Source organism: Grampus griseus (assembly GCF_964374135.1).
Source record: "Grampus griseus genome assembly, chromosome: 6".
Lineage (NCBI taxonomy): Eukaryota > Metazoa > Chordata > Mammalia > Artiodactyla > Delphinidae > Grampus > Grampus griseus.
Genome location: NC_139000.1, coordinates 102,818,118 through 102,838,847, shown reverse-complemented (window position 1 = coordinate 102,838,847; position 20,730 = coordinate 102,818,118). Strand labels below are relative to the sequence as shown.

The 20,730-nt window shown below is 37.2% G+C and overlaps 1 protein-coding gene across 3 annotated transcripts in view; it reads right to left on the bottom strand.

Annotated features, from left to right (window-relative positions):
- The window catches only part of PPP2R2A (protein phosphatase 2 regulatory subunit Balpha), an 83,830-nt gene that overhangs the window by 2,364 nt on the left and 60,736 nt on the right, over positions 1 to 20,730 (bottom strand). For all 3 annotated transcript variants that reach the window (XM_082655796.1, XM_082655797.1, XM_082655798.1), the window contains 6 exons: positions 14,232 to 14,397; positions 7,947 to 8,059; positions 7,041 to 7,218; positions 4,854 to 5,018; positions 3,758 to 3,927; positions 1,157 to 1,248 (listed from right to left, as the gene is read on the bottom strand). In XM_082655796.1, coding sequence (XP_082511922.1) covers positions 1,157 to 1,248; positions 3,758 to 3,927; positions 4,854 to 5,018; positions 7,041 to 7,218; positions 7,947 to 8,059; positions 14,232 to 14,397 — 884 coding nt within the window. The remainder of the gene's footprint in view (positions 1 to 1,156; positions 1,249 to 3,757; positions 3,928 to 4,853; positions 5,019 to 7,040; positions 7,219 to 7,946; positions 8,060 to 14,231; positions 14,398 to 20,730) is intronic.

Below are 20,730 nucleotides of genomic sequence, written 5' to 3'. Positions count from 1 at the left end.
TATTTATGGGGATCTGTGGATTAGACAGCAGTACTGCATCAATGCAAATTTTTCTGCTTTAGATGCCTATACTGTCATTATATAGGAGAGTCTTTCAAAAAAATTTTTTTTATGTTAAGGGAAATAAACAATTTTTCCTGACAATGGAACACGACGTTTAAACACTATGAGGACGAGCTGGCCGTAGCACTGCGCCATATCCTGCTCCACCAGTGTCGCCTTCCCTTTCCTGTCTCCTTGACGCCTCGGGTGAGCAGTGGCATTCAGATTCGAAGCCTGCTTGCTCCTACTCCAGGTGTGCTGTGGCCAGCCTACAGGGCCTCATATTATAATCAGATAAAAACAATTTTAAGAATCAGACAAAAGATAAATTATCCAAGTTCTATTATATTCGAAAGCACCATGAAACCTGACTCTTATTAAGCTTCAGCAATAAAACTATTGTTGAATACTCATTAATGAGTACCTTGAAAGCAAGTTAATAATTCCAGAATTATGTTTTCTTTTACTATTGTCTGTTCTATTGGAACATAATAAATAAATACTGACATTTAAAAACGGAATGATTAAGACTTATTTATCCTTCGAAATAATGGTACACATTTTGATGAAGTTGTGGATTATAAAAAGCTTAATTACTCATGGTAATATGGTTAAAATAATACATGGTAATTACCTCTTCTCTTCTATGAGGTATTAATGTAGTACCTGGAAAAACCAGTGTGTAACGCTGCAAATGAAGTATCTACTGCCTAAATATTTCTAAAAACAATTTAATAGCAAAGTAACAACCAAACTGAAATTTCACCATTTTAACCACTGGCATGTCAAAAATGTGATTGATCTGGTTCATAAAAGGTAAAGTTTAAAATTTATATCGTAATATATTATATCTAGAATTTTTGGGGATACTTTCACATTTACTAGTGAAACATAATGTTTAATTTTTATCTGCCAATACTGCTGTAAGATTACTAAATTTATTTCAAGGAAACCCTAGGGAAAATGAAGTTGGTAAATGTAATTTATGTCAGTTTAAAGACAGGTTGGCCGTTAGTAAATGTAGCAACCATACTAGGAGTGAAATAGTAAATTTCTCTCCTCTAATGAAATTCAATTTGAATAAGGGGTTCAGTTCAAATTAAAATCAATTTACCTGTCAGATCCATTCCAACAACATTCAAATTTGTCAAATATGCAGTCATTTTCATATAGTGAACAAAGTTTACTTCTGAGGTATTCATGCACCTGGGGAAAAAATAAATATATATGTATACTTAGCTTACACCTTAAGATCTGCTGCTCTTGAAATTAGAAAATGGTTTAACAAATCTATATATTTTTAAGGCATATACAAACATGTATACATACCTTTTAGTCTCATTAAAACTCAATTCTCAAAACAAACAAACAAAAAAACTCAGTTCTCTGAGAAACAGTAAAGGTATTTTATCCTTTCACAGACATCTGATCCGCCTTCCATGAACACACATTTTCCTCTCATACAATAGAGAAAAATACCCTTCTGGGCATAGCACATGTACTCTTTACAAGCTTGACTGAAATATTTAGGCCAGAAAACATTTAAAACTGGCACAGATAAGAGACTAATTAAAGAATATTATAGCAATATTTGAATTTGCTAACACTTGATTTTCAGCCCATTAATTGTTGATAAAAAACATGCAATACTGTGGCTTTACTTCCTTTTTCACTACCATTTTTGGGGCATAAATAACTGAAGCCTACAATACCTTATTAAGTGCATACGTTATGCATTGCATGACCCTGCCCTAGTTTGGTGATAAATTATATGGTTATTCCAGGTATGTGTTATGGAAATATTTGATATACTTGTTATTACTTATACAATATCCAAAGATAATGAAAATGTAGCTCTGTTTTTTGAAGTATAATTCTATGTTTACTCACTAGTATTTCACAAAGGGATCAACTAGAAAATAAATTAGTTACATAAAAAGTATTCTGAGAAATGATACAATTCTATATTAATATTACTAAATTACAAAGGACAGTTCCAAAGTATTTGTTGTGATCATAAGGAAAAAGAACAAGTTTCTGTCTCACTATTCTTTTTTACTTAAAGGGAACCTTAAAAAGAAGTAATGATAGAAAAGAGTAGGTACATTGGGACTTCCCTGATGGCACAGTGGTTAAGAGTCCGCCTGCCAATGCAGGGGACACGGGTTCAAGCCCTGGTCCAGGAAGATCCCACATGCCGCGGAGCAACTAAGCCCATGAGCCACAACTACTGAGCCTGCACTCTAGAGCCCACAAGCCACAACTACTGAGCCCACGTGCCACAACTACTGAAGCCCGCACGCCTAGAGCCCATGCTCCGCAACAAGAGAAGCCACCGCAATGAGAAGCCCACGCATCGCAACAAAGAGTAGCCCCCTCTCGCCGCCAACTAGAGAAAACCCACGTGCAGCAACGAAGACCCAATGCAGCCATAAATAAATAAATAAATAAATAAATTTTTTAAAGAGTAGGTACCTTCTCAATGCTTAGAATTCTCTATGAAACAACCTAAAGTCATTTTAACTGTCCATTTCAATTACACATATTCAATAATAGCTGAATCTGCATATGCTACATTTGAGCATGATGTGACTCTACTCCCAATCACTAATCTAGTACAGCATAGGTAGAAAATTGCAAATCAGGTAAAACAGGTAAATCATGATAATTCAGCCAAGTTTTAGAGTGCACATACAGGGTTTCTCACCAAACAATGTAAGAGAATGAAGTTAAGGTTCAGACCAATTATTCTCAGTGGGAATGGGGTGGTGGTGGTGACAGTGATGGTGGTGCGGATCACTAGGAGATAGATCAGAATCTCGGCAGTTACACAAATGTAATTTAAAAACAAAGCAGTATTGTATCCCTTTCTTGTTTCAATGTAGCATTTATTTTGAAATTTCAAATACCATTAAGGAGACTCTTAAGTGGTTCATGTTTGTCAAAGAGGATTAAAAAGTTTGAGAAACATCCTTCTAATTTTACTGAGAACATACAATGTAAAGAAGGTACCATTTATAAATTCTGTGTTCCTAAAGCAGTGTTAAATGTTTTCTACACTGCAGCTTAGGGCATAACACAGGTTTCTACTGGCCCCCCAACCCTGTTCCCAGCTGTGCACATCTTCATTCTCTTCTCCAGAAGAAAGGGATCCACGGTAGTGGCTTGGCTGACAAGAAGAGAATCCAAACTGACATCCTACAACAGAAAGGCAGCTCCTAAAGCTGTCTGCTGGGTTCTCACAAGTCCTTCTCCTTTAGGTTAAGACAACAGTTATTAGCCAAAAGGAGAATGCCAGTTCGCTTGACTGGGCACACCAAAGCTAAGCTCTAGTTCAACTAGCACGATCCAGACTCCATCCAGGACACCTCGACTAGGACTGACCATTCTCCCCAATCCTCTTCCCCCAGACCTTGATAGAGACCGTAATTCCATCCTCACTTTAAATGTAGATAACAGGGGAAAAAAGTTATTACCGGACCAAATTGGTAGCTTTACACTTTAAAACTGAATACACAAACACAACCTATAAAAATATATATAAATTTAACATAAGCAAAGGCAGTGTACTCATGGATCTCTGAAGGAAAAAGCCTAATGGTGAACACGCACTGCACTGTACTGGGATTAACACATAGTACAAAATCCTTCTCTATGAACACTTAAAAGTAAGTAAACAGGTTATATACTCACTGAAAGAAAAAATTGCAAATACCTGGTATGTTTCCACAGGCCTGTTTTCCATATTTAAGTCCCAAATTTTGACTGACAAATAGTCTCTAGTCATCATATATCGACCACTATGGCTGAATTTTACATCAGAAATTGAAGAGATGATTTCAGAAAAAAAAGACCTGTTACTCGGATCTTCAGGTTCTTCAAACACTAAAAACAAGCAAAATAGGAGGGCTGAGGGCAATTTGTAAATATTCTGGCTTGGACAAAGCATTTACTCAAAACACCATTCATCAACTTCCTAAGAGTGAGCTAAAAATGGCAGAGTAAATAAAGAACCGAAAAACATCTCTCTGGCTGTAAGAACATACCCTCCCTGAGAGTTTCTTAAGAGAATGAGAGTGACTTAGTACTGAAGTTGAAGATGCAAAAGGACGTATGTAGCACAGCACCTTCCAGAGTCATTTGGCTAATTCAGCAGAACCAGACCCACTCAAGATGTCTGACTTCAGTGCACCAATCTGAGGTCCTGCATATACCTCACTGACTTTGCCTGTACTGTCACCATGAGAAACACACCATCCTCACCATTCCAACTCATACCCGCATTTTATTTTTTTAGTGGCCTGGTAAAATTATTTTGATAAGCAGCATGTACCAATCTTCATGAGTTTTTAAAATCTTCAACAACTTGAAGATAAGAATAATGCAATCCTTTAATTTTTTTAACCTGGTACTTTTCAAACTTGTTTAAGCCAAAGAAACCTCATCTCAGAAGAAATCTTCCTAGGAAGCTCAAAACATAAAGGAAGAAAGGAAGGGAGGGAACAAAAGAGAGAAGGGAGGCAGGGAAGAAAGGAACTGCTCTACTTGAATACACGACTGGAGAACCCAACTCAAGTTCCCAAGGAATAGCATTCCATTAAAAATACATCCACTGGGACTCAACAGACATGCCCCCAAGACAGCCTTCTATGCTATTCCAGTAGAATAACCTATAATCCCTCATGTTGAGTCAGACAGCTTACCAAAGGGAACAGGAGGTTTAAGACTTGTAAACCTATGTAAATGTAGTTACCATGTCTGAAGACAAACAGAAAATGTTATCATTTGAAAACAAGATGCAATAAACTTACGTTTAGAATGCCTATCACAGAGGGCGGATGCCCTCATGTCACATAACCGAATAGTTCCTTTACTGCTGCTGTATACAAATGTGTTACAACTGTTTGGATGGAATTCTGCTGCTGTAATCACCTCTGTCAGCTCCTCCATATTGGCAGGCTTGATATCCACAATATCTGGACAGCATTTTATTAAGGAATTTCCACTTAGAAAAAAGGTCAAGCATAATTTTATGTTTTTCAAATCTAAAATTCATTCATAGACTTAAGCACAACTATTAATTCTAAACTGCATATTACTACTTACATGGGTATAAATCCCAGAGGGATCAAAACTCTTAATGCTTGAAAAAAAGTCTGAGACGAAAACACGGGCGAATTTTAAATCACCTTAGCATGTAGAGGTCTTTTTTTTCTGAGTATGATAAGCCATAAGAAAAAGAAGCCATAAGAAAAAGACTGACACACCATCTTCCTAAATATTAAGAACTTAGTGTATACTCCAAACAAAACAAAAGGAAAAATCTGTACGGCGGCAAAAAAGGGAAACTGTTCACACACAAACAATGGAGCTGATTTACTTGATGTCGAAAAGGTGCTTTAAAAACAAAGAAATTCCAATAAGAATATAGGCAAATCCAACGAAAAAATATGGAAAAGAACAAAAGAAATATAAATGGTTGATAAATAAATCTACTCAGGATGAAAGAAGCGAATCAAAACGAGAAGTTTTCACTAACTAGACTGCTAAAGGTATAGGAAAACAGGCTCTTTTATACACTATAAACATACCTCATTTCATTGTGCTTCGCTTTTACTGAGCTTCACAGATACTGCATTTTTTTATAAATTGAAGTTTTGTAGCAACCCTGCATCTAGCAAGTCTATCAGCGCCATTTTTCCAACTGCATTTGCTCACTTTGTGTCTGTCACATTTTGGTTATTATCACAATATTTCAAACTTTTACATTATTATTACATTTGTTATGGTGATCTGTGATCTTTGATGTCACTATTGTAATTGTTTTGGGGTGCCATGAACTGTGCCCACAAGATGGTGAATTTAGTCAATTGTTGAAAGGACAACCAAGGGCTTAGAACATTACATAAACTTAGTTGATAAAGCAGCAGCAAGGTTTGAGGGTACTGACTCCAGTTCTGAAGGGAAGTTCTACTGTGGGTGAAATGCTGTCAAACAGCACTGCAGACTACAGAGAAATCATTCATGAAAGGAAGAGTCAAAACTGACGTGGCAAACTTCAGACAACAACTTCGCTGTTGTCTTATTTCAAAGAAGTTGCCACAGCTCCTCCACCCTTCAGCAGCCACCACTACAGGTATGCCTGTATTGGTAGAGTATGAATAATAGTAGTGTGTTAATTTTTCAAATGATACCTATTTGGAAAGACATACATTAATACCAGTTATAATAACTAACATTTATCAAGAAATTAAAAACAAACATATATACGTTTCTATATTTATATGTATATAGTATATGTGTGTGTATATATCTGATATATCACACACTTGTATATGCACAGAAAAATTTCAGGAGGATAACATAAACAATGAAAATGAGGTTTGGGAAAGTATTTATACTGCCATGCATCATGACTTGTATGAATTTCTTTTTCCAATCTTATTTTTATAATTAAAAACATTTTTTAAGAATAATACTCCAGGGCTTCCCTGGTGGTGCAGTGGTTGAGAGTCTGCCTGCCGATGCAGGGGACACGGGTTTGTGCCCCAGTCCGGGAAGATCCCACATGCCGCGGAGCGGCTGGGCCCATGAGCCATGGCCGCTGAGCCTGCGCGTCCGGAGCCTGTGCTCCGCAACGGGAGAGGCCACAACAGTGAGAGGCCCACGTACTGCAAAAAAAAAAAAAAAAAGAATATACTCCACATATTTGTTTCTGTTACAAGAAACAGCTATTTAAAAAATTTTCTATTTTCATAGGTACAAACAGATGAATTCCTTAAAATTCTAAGAATCTAATTTTTAAATTGATACGTTATGCTTTTTATCAAATAACTTCAGCCAGTGTTTAATCACTTAAACACAAAGAAAAAATGGTATAAAATAAGAAGCTACTGTAAAAAGAATCAAAACACACTAAGGAGAGATGAAAATAAATCCAGTATGGGCACAACATGCGTTCTTTACCAAACACCAAAAAAAAGAAACCAAATGGATACTAAAACTCCTGTCTGTAATTTCCAGGTGCCAAAGATTAATCCGCAAATCATCTGCAGATAAATACGTTTCGTAATCACTATTAATAGAAATTGAGTTGATGTGATATGTATGAGCATTGGCAAATATTCGTCGTGGACTGGCCTCAACCATTAGATCCATGGGCCTAAAGACCGGCACCTGTCAACAAGACACATGAAAAACCGTTGATTACAAAATGTTTATTGTTTACAAAAGCACTGAAGGTCCAGAATACTTCATTACTCCAGTTTTTGAGGGAACATAAAACAGTATAATATTACACAGATTTAGTTTTATAAAGCAACTGATGTTTGACTGCTTATTTAAAGTGTTAAAATGGGAAGAAAAATGAAAAATCTGGAAAATTTACCTTCTTTTACAGAGAGCAGTACTATGAGAATTTGCAGTTTTTCCCAGTTTCAATCTTTTGCTTGAAAGACTTGCAAAGCTAATAAATGTTTATAATTTAAAGTGGCTAAAAAGGAAATTAGCCCAAAGCATCTAATTCTTGGTATTTTTTTAATTGCAACTAAAAGATTTAGTCCATTTCTACTTTTTTTGATCTCCAAAGAAAGTTAACCTTGAAACTTAACCTTCTAACAGCTGACAATCAAACCATGAGAGCAAAAGAGAGTATGGTGGCACAGTATAAAACACAGGCTTGTGCTGAGTCCTGGTTCAGCCCCTGACCACAGTGAAACCTCTCTGTAGATCAGGGTCTGTTTAATATTTGAGTTATTAATGTTCTATCTGGTTACCGAATCTTGGGAAAGAGCAGACTGTAATTATTCCTACTGATGTTCTGCTGACTATCTATAATATATAACAGGAATACAAAATGTAATTCATCAGAATTAGAACCTTTTTTTTTTTTTTAATGTACTTACACGTAGTGTAGTGACTGTAGTAGGATCTCTATACCTTCCATCTTCCTCTTTCAAGTTATACCCTTCTGGTCTTTTGTCCCTTTCACTGATTTTCCATAATTTTATTGTTTTATCTGGGGAGAAAATAAAGAAAGTCCTCAAAAAAAAGATTAAAACTGATAGAAGAAGAACACTTTAAGATATATTTAAACACACCATTTCGTATCCCAAGAATAAAATCCGTGATCTGACTTAATAGAAAACAAATTTCCTACTACCAGATGAATAAAAACATCCATACACAGAAAAACAGTACAGAAATCGCATATTTATGTTACTGGCACTTGTAAAATTCCATTTGATATTAAAATCAAGTCACAGCCAGGTCCTTATCCTTCAAAAATAATTAAACCTAAAGGGAAAAAATTGTATATTTATGTACATATAAACACATATATGTCTATACATATATACAAACATATACATATATAATGCTTAATATTTAATTTTGCCAGGAGATGGAAATAACCTAAGTGTCCATCATCGGATGAATGGATAAAGAAGATGTGGCACATATATACAATGGAATATTACTCAGCCATAAACAAACGAAATTGAGCTATTTGTAATGAAGTGGATGGACCTAGAGTCTGTCATACAGAGTGAAGTAAGTCATAAAGAGAAAGACAGGGGCCTCCCTGGTGGCGCAGTGGTTGAGAGTCTGCCTGCCAATGCAGGCTCAGTGGCCATGGCTCACGGGCCCAGCCGCTCCGCGGCATGTGGGATCTTCCCAGACCAGGGCACGAACCTGTGTCCCCTGCATCGGCAGGTGGACTCTTAACCACTGTGCCACCAGGGAAGCCCAATAAGCTTTAATTCTGAAGTAAGTTTAGAGTTACAGAGAAGTTGCAGAGTGTTTCCATATACCCTTCACCCAGTTTTTTCTAATGTCAGCATCTTATGCAACCTCAGTACATTTGTTAAAACTAAGAAATTAACATTCTACATTACGATTAACTAAACTCCAGACTTGACTCTGATTTCACCAGGTTTTCCACTAATGCCTCTTTTCTGTTCCAGGATCCAAATAACACTGTATTAGCTGTCAAGCTTCCTTAGTCTCTCTGACTTTACCAATTTCTCAGACTTTCCTTAGTTTTCTTCACCCTGACAGTTCTGAGAAGCAGTGGCGAGGTATTGTGTAGAATGTCCCTGAACTGGGTATGTCTGCTCTTTCCTCATGATCAGACTGGGATCATGGGTTTTTAGGAGCCCAGAGGCGAAGCGAGTGTATACATAGCACCAACGTGACTTTTCCACTGGTGATGTTAGATTTGATCACTTGGTTAAGGCAGTAACTGCCAGGTTTCACTACTTCCCCATTGCCATACTCTATTCTTTGGAAGTGAGTCACTAAGTCCAGTCTACACTTAAAAGGACAATTAAGTTACAGTCCCTGCACGGAGGAATATCTGTCCACATATTATTTGTAATTCTCCTTTGTAACAAGCGTTCCTTCTCCCCACTTATTTATTTATTCAATCAACCATTTATATCACTATGGACTCAAGCACGTTTATTTAATATTATACTTTGTGTTACAATCCTGAAACTACACTTATAAAGGTGTCACATTCTTAATGGCCCTTCATAAGCAAATGGGTATAACACAATTTGAAAAAGCAGTGCATAAAGGTACCGTAGAACTCTGTCATAGAGAGGTAGCAGGGACTCCTCCAGCCTGGCCACCCCGCTCTGCCTGGTGCAGAAGAGCATGCTATGCTGCCCCTGTGGGTGCCCTTGGCAGAGATGAAGTGTACACGGAGAAAAACTGCTAAGTTTACTAACTTGTAACCTAGTATTTCATCTGAACCCTCTGTGATCTTGTTTTTCAGTTATATTGCAGTTAAGTTATATGTGTTTTCTGTGTGCTATTTAGTTTATATATATTTATATAATTTAGGTAAAGAATGATATATTTTAGAATATTTAACCTGTCCCCAAATCTGTAATACAAATGAGCCAAGGCCTGAATTCTACATTTTGGGAGAAATTATCACCTAAATATGATAAGGATGACACACACACACCCCCGGGCACATACACGTCCCCATGATTATCTTATGGCCTGTTCAAATTCTTCATCCTTACTAAAGATCCAAATAAATCACGATATACTTATCAAACATTTGAAATAAGACATAATTAGTGTTTGTAGTTCCTAGTAGTGTTATAAGAAGAAAATTCTAAAAAAAAAAAAAAAGAAAAATGAAAGAAGATAACTTGGGTAAACAGATTTTTAAAGCAAATTAAACTTCAAAACAAAAATTTTAAAGTGATAAAATTTGTAACTTAAGAGACTTTTTACAACCTTTAATGGCATAAACAAAGGATCCAGAAGTACTACACAATTTTAGTGCAGTGCCTGGGAACAAGGCAGGTCCGGAATTTAAAAGAAATCAAAATTCTTATGCTCTACAGTAGTGACCTTTTTATCTGGAGTTTTTGGTCCACAGTTAGAGGTACATGAGAATAATCAAACTCCATAAAACTGCGTGCAAGATTATGTGAATATACTCATTTTCTGTGAAGGGGATTATTAGATTCCTCAAAGAGAACTGTTGCTTCCAAAAAGTTAAGAACCACTGCTCTGCAGTGTTTCCCTGCACTGTGAACACTGATAACTAAAGAAGTCCACAACCCCAGCACCCCCCTCACCAGAGGGTCAGACCAGGGAGAACCATGCCACCAACTCTCCTCTGTGGGTGTGCAGCTTTTACATAAAATCCAAAAAGCTTCTTAATAATAAGCTGTTAAAACACAACCTGTTTACGAGTGAACTTTGTATTATTCATATATTCAAGGACCCGGGTCAACAGATTAGAGCTGGATGTTTTTGCAATGTAGAGAAACTGAAGAGAATTCAGAGAAAGGCAAAAGAACGCTAAAGAGAAAGAGAAAGAGACCACTTGAAGAAACATTGTGAATAAGTTATAAGAAGGTGACTATTAAGTTATTTAAGTAAAAACAATCTGGGAGGGCTTCCCTGGTGGTGCAGTGGTTGAGAGTCCGCCTGCCGAGGCAGGGGACACGAGTTCGTGCCCCTGTCTGGGAAGATCCCACATGCCATGGAGTAGCTGGGCACGTGCGCCATGGCCACTGAGCCTGCGCGTGCGGAGCCTGTGCTCCACAACGGGAGAGGCCCGCATACCAAAAAAAAAAAAAAAAAGAAAACAATCTGGGAAACACTGAACAGTTTGTGATGATCATGGAAAGCCAATACAAAGATGAAAGTAAGATTAATTTGGGTTATTCAAAGCTGGAACGTTTGGTCCTATTTTCCACTGCTCTCCCCAGTGGTTTCTAATCTTTTTGTGAGTATAAGACCCATTACCTGTGGGGGGAAAAGGTACTATTATGCTATATCTCACAGAGAAAACTATACGAAATAACAGAAAGATACTGCTCAGATTTAACAGAAGTTGACATTTTTCCATATTTGCTTTCTCTCTTTTCAAAGAATAAAGCTTTTCAGGGCTTCCCTGGTGGCGCAGTGGTTGAGAGTCCGCCTGCCGATGCAGGGGACGTGGGTTCGTGCCCCGGTCCGGGAAGATCCCACATGCCGCGGAGCGGCTGGGTCCGTGAGCCATGGCCGCTGGGCCTGCGCGTCCGGAGCCTGTGCTCCGCAATGGGAGAGGCCACAACAGTGAGAGGCCCGCGTACCGCAAAAAAAAAAAAAAAAAAAAAAAGAATAAAGCTTTTCAGATACAGATTTTTAAGTCCTACTCCTCTCATCCTTTTTCCTATCTCACCATACCCAGACACAGCAGTTTGTAAAATGTCCATACTTGTTCTAGCCTTCCACAATGGACTCTACTTTTAGCACATAAAATACAGCCCCCACCCCCAAATTTGTATTTTACTTAGTATTCATTAACAACAAAAAGACAAAAACCTACAATGCATTGTGTAGTGTCCTTTAAAATAATTTGTATTATTAATCAATGATTTTTCAAATTTACACAGGAATCCTATTTGGGAAACACTGTTGATTCTGTCCACAGAAAAATATTACATAGATTCACATAACCCGACCCAACCACTGCAATTTCCAATGGTTTCTCCTTCCACTGAGCTTTTGTAGGGTTTAGTGTCTAGAAAGGCTCGCCTGGTTAAATGATGCCTTATCTCAAATCACAGAGAAGCACATGGAAACCTGCATGGAAGACACGTGTGGATATAAATAAGAACTGAAAGAGATTTAAGATTTAATCCATAAGTGAACTGAAGTGGGATTTGCTTCCAAATAATACTGAGAAGGAGGGGGAGGAGAAGTACCTGAGAAACAGCTGGTGATGAACTGAGAACTACTGAAGCTGGGTGTTGGGTATATGGGGCTTCATTATTCTGCTTCAGCTTGTACTTTAAAAATTCCCCTCTAGGGCTTCCCTGGTGGCGCAGTGGTTGAGAGTCCGCCTGCTGATGCAGGGGACACGGGTTCGTGCCCTGGTCTGGGAAGATCCCACATGCCACGGAGCAACTAAACCCGTGCGCCACAACTACTGAGCCTGTGAGCCACAACTACTGAGTCCGCGTGTCTACAGCCCGTGCTCTGCAACAAGAGAAGCCACCGTAATGAGAAGCCCGCACACTGCAACGAAGAGTAGCCCCTGCTTGCCGCAACTAGAGAAAGCCCACATACAGCAACGAAGACCCTACGCGGCCAAAAATTAATTAATCAGTTAATTTTTTTAAAAAAGTGAACCGCCAAAATTACTAAGAGCAAACACACTTCCTGGAACATTTACTTCCAAAGAAGAAACTACATAAATGGTATAATTACATATTATTTGTGTCAAAGAGCAGTATCTGAAGTGCTATTTGAAATAACTTAGTTACCTATGTAAATTAAAACTGAACCAAGATTAGAAGCCAACATGCGACATGAGTAAACATATAACCTCCATCTAGGATGCTCTAAGTTACAAGCTTTAAATCATTATTTCTATTTATTTTTCTTTTAGTAAGAAGAGAGGGGAATGCAATTTATGTGAAAAGAGAGGGGGTAGATGGTACAGATTTCAATGGACTTGTTAGGGAGAGCTTTGACAATCAGAAAAATTGGCATCTAAGAGGAAGCGAACATTTATGTTGTCAGCTAGTGGCATCATTCTGGGGAATGCATTTCCAATAATTGGATACAATGGGTGATAAGGACTAAGGTGGATGAGGGCAGCACTTAATGCTGTCTACTGGGTCACCCCCGAAGTCACTTGAGTTTACATTCTGCAAGTGCTAAAGAATGGTGAGGTCTAGGTGCTAAAATCTGATTTTATTAACACCGAGGGGATGAGAAAATGAGAGGTTTTCCCCAATCCTTGTGCCAGCCTCAAAAAACTTTTAATCTAAATTTTTACAGATTATAGCTACCCAGAACACCTGGACGTAACCCTCAATCACTCTAATGCTTCTCTTTATCCACAGGGATAAACCAGGTCACAACAACTCATATGAAAAAAATTTAGAAGAACAAAAGAAATGACCCACTTCTTAACCTGTCATAAAGGACTTTAAATCCTGGTAGAGTCATTATATAATTCTAACCCTCACTTAATAACGTTTCCTGAACAAACAAAACAGTATAAGAAGCATCTTCTTACAGCCATAAGGCTCGCTGGGAAGAAGGCAATGAGTCAACTCCGGTTTGTGTCCTTCTTGGATGGGGATCAAGTAAGAAGAGCGTTCTCCTAGAGAGTATCCTGGAATGGGGGCCGTCCTTTGACAGAGTGTTTTGTATTTACAGTTTGAAATACTCTTTGGAGAGTTAGGCACACTTAAAAAGGAAGAGGAAACGCAATTAATATTTACTGAGCACTCACTATGGACACTAGGAGTCACCGCATCTGCTCCTCACAGCCGTACTGTAACACAGATATTACCATCTCCAGTTTGCAGATGAGAGAAACTTGATTCAGTGTTAGTAACCTGCCCAAGGCGACTAAGCCAAGAAGTGGCAGAAACAGGATCTGACCCAAACCGAATGGTAAAGCTCATTCTTCTCACTACAAACTGTGTGGACTAAAAGAAGTGGACGCCTGAGGATCTCTTTCATAGAATTTAAAAACTAAAAGACAATAAAAAAGGGAAGACAAAAAAGAAGAGTTTACATTCTATATAGGGAAAAAATATTTCCAAATGTCTATTTGCGGAGATCTCTTAACAACTACTCCTCTTTGAAAAGGGAAAAGCATCCTACAGGCTTATGTGTACATACTGGGCATATGAAAAGAAAAAATTTACACTTACCATTGGTAGACAATAAAAACTGAGCAGCATTTTTCTGGGGTAACCACCTAATTTTGTTGATCTTTTCTTCTATTTCTAAACTTTTCAAGTAGTCAAACTCTGGTTCATGGCTCTGAAAGGTGCTGTAAACATTATATTCTCCTCTGCTATGAGACTGGATTTTGTTCTAAAATGGAAACAAAAATATTTGGACCAGTTGAGAAATATTTCAAATTAATCAAACATATATATCAATTCCAACAGACCCTGAATCTTATACACATTATATTGTTTTTTATATTTAAAGGCTTTCAAGGAATAAATACAAATGCTTAAAAGAAAAAAAAGGAAAAGCTAAATAAAGCCTAATAATTAGGCCCAATTCATGAGGAAAAGTGTTATTAAAATACAGATCATTTTGCTGCTTACTTTACCTTTGTATATGACATAGTACAGAGGACTACTGAGCATACATGACAAAAAGTAAAGATTAAATAAGAAAAGCTCATCAGGAACAGCTGGCTGAGGCACACCTTCTTTCTCTGCCCACTGTTTTAAGGATCAATTCTCTATCTGTTACTTAACATGATGTATTGTCCTCTTCCTTTCCCTTTCTCATGCCTGCCTTTAGGTCAATTCACTGCTGAAAAACTCTTTAAGAGAAGAGCTCTCATAAATGCAACAGCACATCTGACCCCGACCCCCCCACACCCAAGACCAGAGTTACAGGGCTCTATTACCCACTGAGCCCACATTCAGCAATACCCAGCAGGCCTCACCCCATCAACAACTGCGTACCCTCCTTGAATTATCTTTCTTATATTATGAGCCTAGCACGCACCAACGATTTATTTCACTTAGTATCAGTGTGAGTGAATATAATTTAAGCTATTGGATAAAGAGACTACCTGTGACCTTCTTCAGTTAACACTACCTTAGCAAAAATGAGAATTATAACCATGTTCAGAATTTTACCTTTTAATCCATCATCACATAATCAAAAACCTTTCCACCAAAAACATTAAATGTCTAGTTCAAAAAACCAATGGAAAAATAGTTTAAAAGATATTATTTATAATGAACTGTTTTAAGTAAAAGTGAATTAGCAAATGAAACGTTTAAGATTACTTGATAATAAGAATGACCTGTTAGTCACTATTATTATTTCTCCTTATAAAAAGAAAACTTTATTGAATCATCATCTTGGAAGTGTATGTTTTGGGTTGTTTTTTTCCAGTAGCTTGATCATCTGGATCGATCATTCATGGTTACAGTTGTATGTGGGTCCTCTGACAGTAGTATCAATTATTACTGAGTGGGTTTGCCAATACTGAGAATGCAGAGCATACCACAGAACATAATCCACACTGGGGATATGGAAAGGGTAAAAATCAAACTCAGAACCTTGGTCTCATTACCATACTCTTACACCAAATCTGATAACCTAACCCATTTAATATGTACATGCTAATATCTCACCAGAAGAAATTCTGTAAGTCTTCCATTGAAAGTTACTCAGTCTCTAAACGTTTGTCATGTTACTCTCCAAAAAAAGCTACAATATAATGCAGTGTTTTTAACTTAAGCTAGAGACTACAGTACTACGTACACTAGGTCCCAGAGGTACAGAGAAATTTAATAACACAGAATCTCTAATTTCTTGTAACTTGTGTGTGTGAAACTTTAGTCAAAAGTAGAAACTAAGGTCCATATAATTCAGGTAAGCAAAACAAAGAGCCAAGGTAAGCAAGGCCAAGGTATATGCAGAAACTAGGTTTATCAGGGTCTGTATTTGATGATAAGGAAAAGAAAAGCACAACCATATAAAAATATTTTCTACAACAGGAAAATAACATCATCCTTAAGACTCAGGAATAACCAAATGGGTCTAAACATGATCTATTACATGATTCAGAAACAAAATCATTGGAGGTGTTTGGCCGTCTCAATGGATTGCAAGAAGCACTGTTTCTTTCCGACAGGAAAAAAAAAAAAAAAAAATATATATATATATATACACGTATATATATATACACACACACACCACACAAGGAGAAAGTTACAGCTGACAAGTTAAAGATACATGACGCATGTGCACTCTCTCCTGAAACTATGCTAAAATTACAGTGAATTTTTAAAGACAATGGATAAGAACAAAAAATAACAGGAGAGATGACAGCAGCAGTAACAAATGAAAGATGTCATAAAACAGATGCCATAAAACAATGACTGACTTAACGAACTGCAGAGCCGGACCCTAGCAGACAGTGGGATTTTCCCTAAAACGTGGGGAGGGATGTTTACATTATAATGGTTACGACAGCACTGTTCTCTGCATGAACTAAGTACACTGAGCAAACAAAAAAAAGGAACATAATCCCATGTCCTCCAACACTGTGCCACTCGAACAAGAATGCATCAAAGTCAAAGAAGGCTATTTTATTTTTGTTTTAAAAACTCTCCTACAATCAGAGAGAATCATGATACATTCTAGAATGCTTCAATATTTGGGTTTTTCTTGCACAGCTTTCCAGAGTCTATTTTCTTAACCCCACAATCTATCTATGTGAAATCTTCTTAATGAATTTAGAAACGCTTCATCCCAACACCTGTAATAGTATCTGGCATATAACAGGCATTCAATAAAAATTTTCTAAATGAACAAAAATAAAAGCAAAAAGTATGAATAAAAGGTGGCACTAGTATGGTAAAGGGAAGCTGGAATTAACCTGGCAAATGGAGTATGGTGCAGAAATTACGAAGAATGGGTTAGATGCACACACAGCAAGACAGAAGGTTCTCGGAAACACAGCTCTTAGTGATAAAGTAGGACACAGAATGAGGTGCAAGACAGAGTATTCTTCACATACATTAAAAAAACACAGTCCACAAAAACAAAATCACATACTTCAACATGGACAGAAACAGAAGCCACAAATACATAAAGGATACTATATCATGATCAAGTTTTAAAGCCACAATGAAGACAGTGTGGTGCTCACATGAGAACTGACAAATATACCAATGGAATAGAACAGATGGCCCAGAAACAGGCCTGAATTTGGACAAAAGTGGCACTGCTGAGCCAGGATGGTCTTCTCACTAAATAGTGTTTGGTTAATTGGCTATTCATATATAATAAAACAAACCCTGACCCCTACTACACCACAAGCCACTCATGTAAACTGATTCCAGGTGAATCAGAAATATAAATGTGAATATGTCTAGTACAACACTGTCCAAGAGAGCTTTCCGCAAATAGCCTGTATCTGTGCTGTCCAATATGGTAGCCACCAGCCGCACGTGGTTACTGAGCACCTGAAATGTAGCTACTGTGACTAAGGAAGTGAACTTTAAATTTTACTTCATTTTAATTAATTAAAATTTAAATAGCCACAGGGATCTACTAACTACCATACTAGAGAGCACAGATCTAAAAGATAACAGAAATGTAGATCTTCCTGGACCTTGGGGTAGAGAAGTATTTCTTATACAGGACAGAAAAAGCAGTTAAGTCTAGAGAAAACATTGATAAACTGAATTATATTAATATTAATAACCTCTGTTTGTCAAAAGATACCATTCAGAAAAAATGAAAAGGTAAGTCACAGAATGGAAGATACTTCCAACAAATACAACTGACAAAGGGTTCATATATTCAAAAAGTGCAAAAAGCCTACAAATCAATAAGAAAAATGACAAACAACCCAGCAGAAAACAAGTGCAAGAGATTTCAGTAGGCACTTCACAAAAGATGATATCCAATGGCCAATAAACACATAAAAAGATGCTGAACCTTGGCGTTAATCAAGAAAGGTACAAATTAAAACCACCATAAGATACCCTCATAACCTCCCAATATTTAAATTTTAAAATTACTGACAATACAAAGCATTGGCAAAGATGTGGAACAGCCAGAATTTTCATATATTGTTCATGAGAATAAAATTGGCAGAACCACTTTTTACTGTGTTGTCTACTAAAACTAAATGCCTACCCCCCCATGACATGATAATTTCATGCATGGCAATGTGCACCAAAAAATCTGCGCAAGAGTGTTCGCAGCAGCATTATTAAGCCATGAACTGAAACAACCACAATGTCTGCATCTATTTGTAACAGAATGGACAAATTGTACAGTTTTACAAAAGAACATTATATAGCAACGAAAGTGAGCAAATTATTACACAAACATAAACTGAGCAAAAAGGCCAGACATAAAATACTTACTGTAGATTCCATTTATAAAAAGTTCTATAACTACAAGCCAAACTAAGTGTTAGAAGACAGGTTTACAAGGGGAGGAAAGAGAAAGGAATGACTGGGAAGGGGAATGAGAAAGGTTAAAGGAAGGATGGGAAGTTCTGTGTGTGATAATCCACTAGTGTTTTGTGCACTTTTCTGTGTATATTTCAATACAGCTTTTAAAAAAATACAGCATAGAAACTGTGCAGCCACTTTGAAAACTGTATGGGCATTCCTCAAAAAAATAAAAAAATAGTGTTTCTCTGGTGACGCAGTGGTTAAGAATCCGCCTGCCAATGCAGGGGACACAGGTTCGAGCCCTGGTCCGGGAAGATCCCACCTGCCACGGAGCAACTAAGCCCGTGCACCACAACTACTGAAGCCCGTGTGCCCAGAGCCCGTGCTCCGCAACAAGAGAAGCCACCACAATGAGACGCCTGCACAATGCAACAAAGAGTAGCCCCCGCTCACCGCAAGTAGAGAAAGCCCACACACAGCAACAAAGACCCAGCGCAGCCAAAAATAAATAAATTTATTAAAAAAAAAAAAAGTACTTCCCTAGCGTTCCAGTGGTTAAGACTCCACGTTTCCACTACAGGGGGCACAGGTTCGATCCCCTGTCAGGGAACTAAGATCCTGCATGCCACAAGGCACAGATGGGGAAAAAAAAAAAAAAACAACTACCATATGATCCAGCAATCTGGTATATATCCAAAATAATTGAAAACAGAATCTCAAATGAGATTATTCACAATAGCTAAGAAGTGGAAACAACCTAAATGTCCATCAACTGATAAATGAATAAAGAAAATGTGGTGTGTGTGTGTATAATATACATTTAATGGAATATTATTCATCCTTAAAAAAAAAAAGGAACTCCTGTCATAGGCTACAACATGGATGAACCTTAAGGACATTATGCCAAGTGAAATAAGCCACTCAAAAATGACAAGTACTGCATAATTCCACTTATACGGGGTATCTAAAGTAGTCAACCTCATAGAAACAGAAAGAATGGTGACTGCCAGGGACTGGAGGGAGGAAGAAGGAAGTTGCTGTTCGGTGGGTACAGAGTTTCAGTTATGCAGAACTGGGGGTTCTGTTGCATAACAATGTATATGTGGTTGGCAAAATTGTATTGTACACATGGATATTTTGCCACAATTAAATAACAAACAGCACACAAAAACAAAATACAAATTATAAGAACACATTCAAATGGTTATCTATGAAGGGAGAGGTGCATGGGAGAATGGGAGCACATTATGCAAATAAGTTAACGTACGTGTCACTACACACATGCGTGCACGTGTTTGTTTACTTAAAGAAAGGGCCTCGCCATGATCTATAATGGTAGTGTCATGACCTCAAGTATGCGTCTGAGGTTCAGACAAGCCAAAACAGAATATAAAACAGCAGTAAAATCCAATGATGTTTGAGCCACACAAACATTTGGAAAGAGAATTAGAACTTCATTTCTTACACAAAAATAAATTCCAGAGGGAATAATTAAAAGTAAATAAAAGCAGCCAAAAGAAAGTACAATGGCAAATTTCTATATAATTCTGAAGTGAAAAAGAGCTTCTAAGTATAAAAATGAAAGCAAAGAGCAGAGAAAGGTGGACGTCTGTCCGACTAGGAAGAATATTTAAAGGTTAAAAAAAGTATACTGGGGGAAAAGTGCATCTTAAGACAACAAGTTACTACCTTTCATGTGTAAAAGGTCCTTAAAAATAAGTAGGAAAAATATTAACACCCTCCTCTGAAAGATGAAAAGGTCATTTACCTAAAAAATGATCAGTAAATAAATATATGTGTAACTACTCATCATCATTAGTATTAAAAATTAAGGAATAATGTTTTGCCTTTAAACTGATGAAGAATAAAAAAACACGATAATGACCACTGTTTTAATGATGAGAATATGGACAAAGTCATACACTACTGAGAGAAGTATAAATTTACACAGCTTTTCTGGAGGATAATTTGTCCATACTTATTGAAAGCCTTAAAAAGGTACTGAACAATTCCACTTCAAAGTATAACCTAATGAAAAACAATGATGCAAAGATGTATGAACAACTTAATGCATAAACAACCTAAGTCAAGTAAATTATGAAATGCTATAGAGCCAATTAAATTCATACGGAGATCAATGTTTCTCAACCATGTTAATTTATGCGCAATGCTTCCTTGCTAATTAATACCTTCTGCAGATTCCAAAAGCTACATGTTTGTTAAACTGTGTCATTTAAGTTATAAAGACAGACTATGA